The sequence below is a fragment of the Impatiens glandulifera genome, chromosome 4 (genome assembly GCF_907164915.1).
Source record: "Impatiens glandulifera chromosome 4, dImpGla2.1, whole genome shotgun sequence".
NCBI classification, from domain to species: domain Eukaryota; kingdom Viridiplantae; phylum Streptophyta; class Magnoliopsida; order Ericales; family Balsaminaceae; genus Impatiens; species Impatiens glandulifera.
Window position 1 is genome coordinate 13,127,942 of NC_061865.1, and position 12,702 is coordinate 13,140,643.

The window sequence follows — 12,702 nt, forward strand, 5'->3', positions numbered from 1 at the left end:
GCTCCCCAGAAATCTATCAAATGACTAAAATCAGGTTTTAACTGTCCTATTTGTTTGTCTCATTCGATAGACACTCTTAGAGTTCGAATTTGAAAAATTGTTGACCTACACAAATTTGTATATAAGAGGTTGATATAACACATATAAAAAATTCGGACCAATCGGAGTTATGGCTAATATTATGAATATTCATTTTTCAAAAATTATTAACTCACTTATTTTTTATTAAGACTTCAAAGATAAATGACTCAATACATGTTTCAAACATTATTTACACCACTAGCTTGTGAATCATTTGATCGGTTCTAATTGTATAATTCACTTTACTGCTCAAGGATGAAAGATATGAACTGAATATCATGAACATTCGAACCGTGATTTGTCTCTCTCTCACACTTTCTTAAGGTTGTTCTTTTCTGCAATGTATAAGGATCGATGTCAACCAACCCGGTAACCTTCCTTCCTCTTTCCTCATCAACCCAACCAGAAATTATGTTTTTTTTACATAATTCCCGTTTGCATAATAAATAAATTCACTTCTCCCCAAGCTATGGTAAAGTTGGCATATCTTATAGCAGAGTTCCTATTGATTGCTGCGGCTACTGTCAACGGCGATTATGTCCGTTCTCAGCCCAGAAAGCTCCTGAATCTCACTACTCATCTCGATCTCTCTGGTTGTTGGGGCACTCTCATATTTCTTACAAAAATCTGCAGGTGCATATCACATTGGCAGGTGAAGCACACATCCAAGTGAGTTGGATAACAAAGAGTGAACATCATCAAGCTTCATCTATAGTTCAATACCGAACTTTGACAAATAATTACACCAATGTAGCTCAAGGAGAAACCACTTCATTCACTTATCTCTACTCTACAAATCAGGAAAGATTCATTATACTGTAATCGGCCCATTGAAACATGAAACTATCTATTTCTATAGATGTGGAGGATTAGGTTCCTAATTCAACTTTAAAACCCTCCATCTAAATACCCATTAACTTTTGCTGTGGCTGGTGATTTAGGTCAATCCGGTTGGACTAAAACAACACTTGAACACATCAAACATTGTGAGTACGACGTTACCTTCTCCCGTGAGACTTGTCACTCTGATCATATTCAGTCATGTTGCCAAAGTTCATGTTATCATGCTTAGTTGTTACTGTTGGAATTTTTAAGGTCACTTGTATAATAAATAATTGTGTATATGTCATATTTAATATAAGCCAAAATAATGTGATCTAATGTGAAATTAAGTTTATGGCTTATGGGTGTATTTGTCATGAATATAAAGTGAGGATACCTAAGTGACATTTCTAATTTTATGAAGGGGCTAAATTAGAAATTGTCAAACTATAATAACTAACTTATTGCTTATTGTTGGTTATATGTAACGGTAATGGTCCCCATTTGAAGTAATGTCAATTCTCCTTTGCGTCCCCATCAACAGAGAGAGAAATCTATTGACTTACTCATCAAATGTAAGAATCATTCCATATAAGAAAAGTTTAAGGAAAGAATCATTCAATCCATGCAAAGTTTAAGGAATGAGAAGATTCACAATTCATGCGATTAATTAAGGTATGCTTGTGCCGCATTCAAGATTTTATTTTCTCACACATTAAATTAGGATCTAATTAGGATAATTCTAACAATTGGTATCAGAGCCATCCTAATTTAATTATGTGAAGAAATTTTAAATCGGAAAGATATATATACATATATATTTATCCTTTAATATATATTCTGAATTAAGAATTCAATAATGTATCTATCATTAAGATTCTTAAGATTGACAATAGATAGATTTAAGATATATTTGAATTATCTATTTGACTAGTTATTGTTATTATTATTAAGATAAGATCCCTAGAATTAGGGATTTAGGGATATTTAAATTCTCGGGGAATGATATATGCATTTATGAATTTATAAATAATTTCAAAGCATGTTAGTCGGATTATATATATCTATGCTTGAATTATTTATAAATTATTTAAAAGTATGTTATCAATTAATTTGAATACGATAGTATAAAGATTTATGGATATTTACCTTTTAAGTTCCTAAATTTATGGATATTTAGACTCTTGTTAATTTTTAAGTATCGTTAAAGAGGAACAGTTATATATAGTTATATATATCGTCAATCTATATATATAATCAAGATTGACTTAACGATAGATTAATGTTAAGCAATTATCATCAATATATAAGATTCATAGATTTATGGATATTTCAAGAATATATATGCATGAATTTATTTATAAATTATTTAAAAGCATGTTTTTGAATTATAGATATATTGAATTTTGATAAATCACGTAAAAAGATATAAAGATTTGTCCTAGATTTTATGGATATTTAGATTCTTTATGGATATTTAGATTCTATCTCTTAAGTTACTAAATTTATGGATATTTAGTCTCTCTCGTTAAGTTTTTTGTTAAAAAGTAACAGATGAAAATTTATGGATAGTTAGATTCTCGTTTAGATTTTCTTGTTAAAGGAGGAATTCTGGTTTAAAATTGACCGTTTTAAATTGACGGTTAATTAAATATCATTTGGGATATTTATTGTCAAGTGATTAAATAATATATAATATATATTGTAAATCAAAGAAAACTAAGGAATAATTTTATTGTTAAGTATATATAAATCAATATATAATAAAATTTAATTATATCCTTTATTTTAGGATTAAAAGATTAATGATCATTAATAAATTAATTAATAATTGGATTCAGGTGAATATTTGAAATTTGGTTAAATAAATCTTGAAGATTTATTATTTAATTTAATTAATATAAGATATTACAAATTTCAAAATCAAGTAAGATTTGGTTTATGTATAATTTTATTTTTATAATAAAATAAATTACATGTTTCTTGGTAGATTATATATTATTGATTTAGGTTATATACAATAATATATGACATTTAAATTTAAAATAATGATGTTATTGTTCATTATTTGGATTGTATTGATTGATACAAATAATCACCAAAGTGACAATATTTGTTGAAATTAATTCAAGACAATTTTGAATGGTAGTATTGTGTAATTCATGTGATTATATTATTTGACCCAAAGGCTGATAATTAATTGACAGAATTGCATTAATACTTGTGATGATAAATATGTAATAATTATAAAGTCTTATTCATTTGAATAATTAATGGATCCAAAGATAGATTGATTATTTGACATGTCTTATTATTAATGTTTGATCATTACACCAAAATACTAATAGCAATTAATATAACTGTCCAAAGACTTGATATTAATGTTGCATTAAGTATTTTGAGATGGGATAAATTATTATTTAAATTTAATTGTTATTTAAGTTTATAAATGTGAGCAACTATTTTATTAAATATTCTAAGTGATTAAGGGCTATAAATTTTTATTATGTCAAGTTAAAAATAGTTTTTTTTTAGACGAGACTGCAATATTTTTTTGAGGATATTGAGTTTGAGGGGAGATATGATTGTGTCTTTAAAAATGATTTAGATCAATAATTCCTATTGTGGAAGATTTGATTTATATCTTAAGTGTTTTTGACATTGATAAGGATTTTATTGATATTGATGATAATGTTCAAAAAATCAAGAGTAACAAGACAATATTGATGAAATTCATTAAGTACAAACTCAACAACCTCAAAATCAAGTGTCTTTATGACAATCCAGTTTAATTAAATTACTCTTTAAGGAAAATTTAAAGTACCCGTTACATATTTTGATATGGAGCTTCACCATAGTAGATGTTAAGTGGTTTTTCAATAGAGACATTGAAAAACAATTTGGTGCAATGAGAATACTTTGTGTCGAGAGACCAAATTTATATGGTTTACAAATTAAAGAAATTCATCTATAGACTTAAAGAAGCGTCTCGTTAGTGATACCACAAATTTCACAAATTAACAATTCTCTCTTTTGGTTTTGAGGTGAATTTAATAGATTATTTGTGTATTACAAGTTCAGTGAGAGTAAACGTCTATTTATGATTTTATATATGAGTGACATTTTATTTGTCACAAATTTTGCTTGACATTAAGTAGCCAATACTTACGAGATATTTGAAAAGAATTAAGAATTAAATGCTCACATATAGAAAGTCGGAAAGTCTTGAGATCATTGAGTATTTTGACTCTGATATTACGAGATGCCAAAATAGTATGAAATCTACTTCGAATAATATTTTTCGCTAGCTGGTTTTGTCGTTTATTGAAGAAGTGTCAAACAAACACTTATGGCGTCATCCACTATTGCAGCGAAATTTATGACATGTTACTAGGCATCAAATTAAGTGATTTTGACATCAAGATTATTTTATGAAATAAATGATACAAAGTGGATAGATTTCTATAAAATATATATGTTCAAACTCTATGGTTATGAACCTCATGGCAATAAGTTTATCATCTAATGTCTTTCATGAAGATATTGCTCGTATGAGTGTTGTAGAGATCGACGATCTCTAACTTCAGTGGGAGTTTGCAATTTTGACATCTTCCAGTTTAATTATTTTATAGATATTTATAAAGTTTTATTCTGATCAGAACTTAAGTATTATTCAGTTCATTACACTTTGTAAAATTATGTTTAAAGTATGATCTCACTAAAGTTAAGTAGGACCAGTTGAAAATTGACATGAAAATATCACCTTGCATGAAATTTTCATTCCTCACATTCATGATATGATTTGTCAATTAATTGTATTGATTTATGTGATCATTGTTGGGTCTAGTTGTGCTTAAATACAACGACGAGCTCTTTGGTCCTATATTGATATAATTAATTGTTATTGTTTAATACAACAAATGATTGAGATAACATAAAACTTTAGGCGCATTATGGTTGATACATTTATTTTTGTACATACGTGACCCAGTGGGAGATTGTTGGAATTTTTAGGGTCACTTGTATAATAAATAATTGTTCATATGTCATATTTAATATAAGCCAAAATAATGTGATCTAATGTGAAATTAAGTTTATGGCTTATGGGTGTATTTGTCATGAATATAAAGTGAGGATACCTAAGTGACATTTCTAATTTTATGAAGGGGCTAAATTAGAAATTGTCAAAATATAATAACTAACTTATTGTTGGTTATATGTAACGGTAATGGTCCCCATTTGAAGTAATGTCAATTCTCCTTTGCGTCCCCATCAACAGAGAGAGAAATCTATTGACTTACTCATCAAATGGAAGAATCATTCCATATAAGGAAAGTTTAAGGAAAGAACCATTCAATCCATGCAAAGTTTAAGGAAAGAGAAGATTCACAATTCATGCGATTAATTAAGGTACGCTTCCGCCGCATTCAAAATTTTAATTTCTCACACATTAAATTAGGATCTAATTAGGATAATTCTAACAGTTACACCATGTGAAGACTGATCTCTTGAAAGTGGATAGGATGAAGAAAAGTCCTTGGCTGGTTGTAGTGTTTCATCATGGTGAAGAGGATAATATGATGACCATAATAGAACCGTTGTTATATGGTGCCACAGTAGACATTGTTATTGCCGGCCACACGTACATGCTTATGAGCGCTCAAGAAGGAAGATCACGAAACATAATGAATTTAATGGCATATATATTAATGTTGTTGGATTTGGTGAAATGATATACTAATCTAGTCCAAATGAAATAAATAAAAAATTAATTAATTTTACCTGTCAATGATCTTCTTTGATCCTTGCATCGTCTTTGATCTTCAACCATCGATCCAAAGCCCTGTAATAGTTCATCCAGCCCATGATCAGTTTCATCTCCCAAGCCTTTCAAAGCATATACAATGCTTTCAATGGTGGACAAGCATCCATCCCTTGGCTGACTCCTTACTTCACTGTACAAACTCATCATCTCCATTTCCAACTTCAAATGGGGCAACAGATCCAGCCATGGATTCTCCTTGTACATCCTCTTTTCCTTTGCCCATGTCCCATCAAGAACGATCAAATTCTTTACTTCATTATGACCATCAATCTTCCTCCTCTCCTGAATTCCAACTGCTCTTTCACTAGGGAAGAGAAGCATAGATCCTACTGGACTGTTAGGATTTGTATCTCCCAAATTCGACCTGCTTGAAAACAATTTGTAAAAACACAAGAAAGAAGACACAGATTTATAGTGGTTCACTCAAATTGAGCTACATCCACTTCAGCCACCACCAGATTTACTATGAAGAAGAAGAAAGAATACAGAGTTTTAGCCTCACACTTTATCTCTCTAGAATACTGTCTCCACCATGTAAACCCTTAATAATTACATATTTATAAGGTAAACATTCAGGTAATAAACCTAAATAACTTTGGTCAGGCCAAGCCCAAAACCAAAAAAAGAAAACTCAATAAACTCTAATTAACAATGTAGAGTTTATTATAAGTGTAAGCTCCATAACTCAACAATCTCCCACTTGGAGACTAACGTCATCATCTCTCGATCGGTAGTGGATTTCCATTCGGTGTCTTAACGAAGAAGACCAACTGAAGTTGCACACAACTTCAGTTTCTCATTTGTCACAGGTTTCGTCAACATATCAGCTGGATTCTCACTCCCGGGAATCTTCTCAAGAGCTAATACTCCATCTTCTAAAGTTGACCGGATGAAATGATAACGAACCTGTATATGCTTCGTCCTGCCATAATAAACAAGATTCTTTGCCAAATGAATGACACTCTGACTGTCACATCACAACACACTTCCCTCGTAGTCTTGACCCAATTCTCGCAAAAAGGGTTGTAACCACATCATTTCCTTATCAGTTTCTGTCACATCAACATACTTTGCCTCACAACTAGAAAGAGCAACAATCTTCTGTAATTTTGAAACCCAACTGATTGCAGTACCTCCCAGAGTATAAATGTACCCTGTTGTTCTCTTCCTACTATCAACATCACCACCATTGTCAGCATCAACATGTCCTTCCAAACCCATATTAGATTTTCGACAACACAAAGCGAGACCCGTACTTCCTCTTAAGTATCGTAGTATCCACTTTACTGCTTCCCAATGTTGTCTACCCGGATTTCTCATGAATCTGCTAATAACTCCCACTACATTTGCTATGTCTGGTCTTGTGCAAACCATCGCATACATAATACAACCAATGACAGAGGCATACGGAACAGTGGCCATGTAATTTTTCTCTTCCTCTGTTGAAGGTGACTGATCTTTAGATAGTCTGAAGTGACTAGCTAAGGGGGTAGTAACTGGTTTTGCATCATACAAGTTGAACCTACTAAGAACTTTCTTCACATATTCTTCTTGTGAAAGCTTGAGAACTTCTTCATCCCTGAAAATTCTCATCCCAAGGATTTGTTTAGCAACACCCAAATCCTTCATTGCAAACTTTTCAGACAACTTTTTCTTGAGCTTATTAATCTCATACAAGCTTGCTCCAGTAATCAACATGTCATCAACGTAGAGGAGCAGAATAATTTACGATTTATCAAATCTCTTGATATAACAACAATGATCACCTTCACACCTTAGAAAATTGTTACTTTTCATGAAGCTGTCGAACTTCTTGTACCATTGCCTTGGAGCCTGTTTCAAACCATACAGACTCTTCTGAAGATTATACACAAGCTCATCTTTTCCTTTGATTTTAAATCCTTCTTGTTGTTGTATATAAATCTCTTCATCTAAATCACCATGAAGAAAAACAGTTTTGACATTCATTTGTTGAAGATGAAGGTCTTTTTCACAACCAAACTCAAAATAGTTCTGATTGTCATCAATTTAACTATTGGAGAAAAGATTTCATTGTAGTCAATACCTTCTTTCTGTTAAAATCCTTTCACAACCAACCTTGCCTTGTACCTCATAGTTTTATCATGTTCTTCTTTAATCCTGAAGATCCATTTGTTGTGAAGTGCTTTCTTTCCTTTTGGTAGCTCAGTGAGCTCCAAGTCTAATTCAACATCAAAGAATCAATCTCATCTTTCATAGCAGACTCCCACTTAATCGATTCATCAGATTGTATTGCTTCCTCATAACATTCAGGTTCACCTCTATCTGTCAACAAGATATAGTTCAGAGATGGAGACCACCTCTCAACTGGTTTTCGATTCCTTGATGATCTTCTCAACTGTATAACCGGTGTTTGCTGATTTACCTCTAGGGCCACATTCTTAACGATTTCATCTTCAACAACGTATTGTTCTTCTTCGACAACCGGTATATATTCAGCTGAAAATTCTCTCAAATCGACTATACCAGTCTCTTCCAACTTGGAATCACCATCTGATGTCTTCCCAACACAATCGTTGTAGAGAACCTGTTCATTGAAGATAACATTTCTACTACGAATGATCTTCCAATTTTGATTATCCCAGAAACGATAACCAAACTCGATATCACCATAACCAATGAAAAACATTTATTAGACTTTGGATCAAGCTTGCTCCTATCACATTCATTAATATGAACATATGATAAACAACCAAACACTTTCAAATAAGAAAGGTTTACCTTTTTATTGCTCAAGCTTCTTCAGGAATTCTGAATTCAAGAGGAACAGAGGGTCCCCTGTTTATCAAATAGGCAGCAGTATTAATAGCTTCTTCCCAGAAGGTTTTAGGCAGCCCTTCATGCAATATCATGCTTCTAGCATGCTCGTTCAATGTTCGATTCATTCGTTTAGCTACTCCATTCTCTTGAGGCGTTCGGGGAACAGTCTTCACCATACTGATCTCATTCACAGCACAATACTCTTTGAAATCTGAATTGATATATTCACCTCCGTTGTCGGATCTCAAACACTTAACTTTCTGATTTGTTTCATTTTCAACTAAAGCCTTCCATTTCTTGAAAATAGCAAATACTTCAGACTTGTGCTTCATAAAATATACCCATACCTTTCTTGTCGAATCATCTATAAATGTCACGTAGTATTGTGATCCGCCAATAGAAGAAATAGGTGCAGGTCCCCACACATCAGTGTGTACCAACTCTAGCCTTTCTTTCTTGAGCTCCTTCCCAATTTTTAAGAAACTCACCCGTTTCTATTTTCAAAGAATGCAGTTTTCACATAACTAATGTTCAACAGACTTAAGTTCTGGAATCTGTCCATTCTTCAAAAGAATTTTCATCCCTTTTCGCTCATATGGCCCAACCTGCAATGCCACAGCTCACTGATTTTCGAGTCATCAACTACAGCAGCAATTGTTTCTTTGCAAGTTGAAGTCGTGTATAACGTTCCAGTTTTGTGACCTCGAGCAACAACAATTGCTCGTTTAGTCACCTTCCATGCACCATTTCCACAACTGAAATTGTGACCTTCTTCATCAAGTTGTGTAACAGAGATCAGATTGCGCATTAAACCTGGAATGTGTCTCACCTTATTAATCTTCCAAACAGAACCATTTGCCATCTTCAATTTGATGTCCCCCATGCCAACAATATCCAGTGGCTCACCATCTACGAGATAAACTTTCCCACAGTTTCCAGCCACATAATTCTCCATTAATTCTTTGTGGGCAGTGGTGTGGAAAGACGCTCCCGATTCCAAAACCCATGAATCTATCGAGCTATCAACAGACAGAAGTAATGCATCAGTGATAGATTCTGAAACAACTTTGGCTGCATCATTTTCATCATTACCGTTTTTCTTCGGTGCATTGCAGTTCCTCTTTAAATGACCCTGTTTACCACAATTCCAACACTCAAATGTCCGTCCAGACTTGGACTGACTCCTCCTGTTCCTTGACATAGACCTGCTTTTACCTCAGTTGAAATTTCTATCATTATCTCTACCTCTATTTTCCACATTTAGAGCAGAACCTTTGAATGTTTCACTAGAATCAATTTTACGAACCTCTTCAGCAAGAATACGATCTCTAACTTCAGCAAATTTCAGTTTAGCATTTCCAACTGAATTATTAATTGCTGCCCTCATAGGTTTCCAACTATTTGGTAGAGATGCTAACAAAATTAGGGCACTAACTTCATCCCCAAAATCAATCTCAACAGATAGCAATTGATTCACAATTGTATTGAATTCATTCAAATGAGTAGTGACAGAAGTACCATCAACCATTCTTAAGTAAAAGAGTCTTTTCATTAAGTGTACTTTGTTGTTAGTAGATGGTTTCTCATACATATCAGAAAGAGCTTTCATCAGACCCATGGTGGTCTTCTCCTTTGCTACATTGTGGGCAACTGTCTTGGCTAGCGTCAATCGGACAACTCCCAAAACCTGTCTATCAAGGAGTTTCCATTCAGCTTCATCCATCTTCTCTGGTTTCTCACTAGAGGGTACATGAAGCTTCTTTCCATAGAGATAATCTTCAATCTGCATTCTCTAGAAGGCATAATTTGTCCCATCAAATCTTCCAATCCTATGTCATATACTGTTCTCACTTGCCATTGTTTCCAATTCTCAGATTTAGCCTAGCTGCTCTAATACCAGTTGTTAGGATTTGTATCTCCCAAATCCGACCTGCTTGAAAACAATCTTTAAAAACACAAGAAAGAAGAACACAAGAACACACAGATTTATAGTGGTTCACTCAAATTGAGCTACATCCACTTCAGCCACCACCAGATTTACTATGAAGAAGAAGAAGAAATACAGAGTTCTTGTTTCACACTTTATCTCTCTAGAATTCTGTCTCCACCATGTAAACCCTTAATAATTACATATTTATAGGGTAAACATTCAGGTAATAAACCTAAATAACTTTGGTCAGGCCCAAGCCCCCAAACCAAAAAAAAAAACTCAATAAACTCTAATTAACAATGTAGAGTTTATTATAAGTGTAGGATCCATAACTCAACAGGAACATTTATCTCAAACTCCTCACAACCCGCACTTTCAATCTTTTTCAACACAAACCCTTTTGACAACGCATCAACTGTCAATTCAGGATTGATAATCTCTAGTGGTGGTGATTTCATCTCTCCGTATTTGGCGGTGTTAAAGTAAAATGAAGATTCATCAAAATCTGAACTTTTTTTGGGTGGGTTTTGAGTTTCCATCATCACACGAATGGAAAAAGTGGAGTGGATGTTAACATCGGAGACAGAGGCAACGACAACGTTTTGTATCCCTAAAGTGGCGATTTTGGCGGAATTAAGAGGGTGCTTCTTTTCGAGGGTGTGCTGGAGAATGGTGACGGCAATGGAGTTACGGAGATTGGGGTTTTGAATTCGGACGCAGAGGCAAAAGAGGGAAGGTTTGGCGCAGGAAGGACAATTGGTTCTGCGATTGGAAGAGGCCGGCGACGAAGGAGGCTAAATGGTTGTCATTGTGAGGTGGGACTTAGGGTTTAGGAGGTTTTGAGGGAGATTTTGATATCTTCTTCTTCTCCTCTTGCTTGGGTAGTTGTTCTTCAGACAGTGAAAAAGAATAGAAGAGAAGGGATTTCCATTGATAAGAGTAAGACGACGAGGGTAATCATAGACAAAATCGGATTAACATGGTGATAAGGGGAGGAGGGAAATTGGACGAAATGATCCTAAAGAAGTATATATTAACATCCGTGGTGACTTGATTATTTTTATTGCTCTAGTAACCATTTATTTTTTTTGAACAAAAATACCTTTTTCGCGTAACGCGAAAGGACTTTGCGTTTCGCGAAGGGAATTTTTTTATATAAATACTTAAATTTTTTCATTTCGTCATTTTCTTTCTCTCTCTTCCCTCTCTTCTCTTGACGGCACGGTGGCACGGCGACACGGCCGCGGCGGAACCCTAAACCTAAACGAACACATTATACATATCGACGACGAAAACTCGTTCTAATATAAGGTGATTAGATCGATTTATGTTATTATTTCCATTGTGTTCATCTTTAAACCCTAAATCATGAGATTTTTTATTGTTCATCTTATTATTCATCTTGGTTGTTCATCTTGTCGATGATATGTTTGCAGTTCATGATGCTCTTATTCGGTTCCGTTTTAGAGAAGATTCATTTGATTTTCGCGACTTCACGTTTCGCGAAGGCCTTCACGTTTCGCGAAGGGCTTCACGTTTCGCGATGCCCAGACGGTCGATAAGCCCTAATTTGTAAGTCAAGAACTTCTTCAGGTCGGTCTCTCTCTCCCTCCCTCGATCCGAAATAAGAATCATGTGAATGCTTATTGAATCTTCTTCTTCTAATGATTCATCTTTGATCTTGCCTAGGTTATTTTCGGATTAATTTTTCTTATCATAATGTCTTCTTGCTTGCAGCTTCAATCTCGTGCATTGCTAGTTAGGGCTAGCATTTTTGTACTAGGATCTAGTTGATTATTGAAGAATTCTATCCGTATTCGATTTAGATCATAACTTAATCTCCTTTGTCATGTGTTTTGATGGTCTCTCTTTGGCAGAAGCAGAAGAAACAAGGTCAATTAGGGCTTGCAAGAGGAAGAAGATGATGAAAGTATCTACCTTCTTTGGAATGACAGTGGGTGCCTTCGTCTTCTGGCAATCCATGCCTTAGTTGGAAAATAAATATTTTGAGACTTAGATTTGCGAGTTTGTGACGGGCGTTATTTTTCAACAATTTCAGCCTGTCATTTGACATTATATGAAAAATGTATATAATGCTATATTTTGACATTATATGAAATTCAATCTTGAAATCCGACAGATTCGATCAGGATCTCATTTCCATTTCGGAAGATCTTCACACTTTTTAATATATTTATTTTATTTTCTTTCACAATGGTTTATTTGCCGTATTTGAACGACTATT

At 33.8% G+C, this 12,702-nt stretch overlaps 1 protein-coding gene across 1 annotated transcript; it reads right to left on the reverse strand.

Annotated features, from left to right (window-relative positions):
- Window positions 1-583: 583 nt before the first annotated feature.
- On the reverse strand, window positions 584-12,440 carry LOC124934765. The gene is made up of 4 exons (XM_047475272.1): window positions 12,396-12,440; window positions 10,854-11,251; window positions 5,686-6,062; window positions 584-708 (listed from the first exon to the last, which is right to left on the reverse strand). Exons 1-4 carry the CDS (start codon window positions 12,438-12,440, stop codon window positions 584-586), a joined length of 945 nt encoding a protein of 314 aa, XP_047331228.1.
- Window positions 12,441-12,702: the final 262 nt, after the last annotated feature.

Bases quoted from the DNA above. Each gene is read 5' to 3' on its own strand.
- LOC124934765 (XM_047475272.1), bottom strand. From the start codon at position 12,440: ATGGATTGCCAGAAGACGAAGGCACCCACTGTCATTCCAAAGAAG. The intron at 11,252-12,395 runs GTAGATACTTTC...ACAACCATTTAG, and splicing joins CCACTGTCATTCCAAAGAAG to CCTCCTTCGTCGCCGGCCTC. The intron at 709-5,685 runs GTAAAATTAATT...ATGCACCTGCAG, and splicing joins TCAAAGAAGATCATTGACAG to ATTTTTGTAAGAAATATGAG.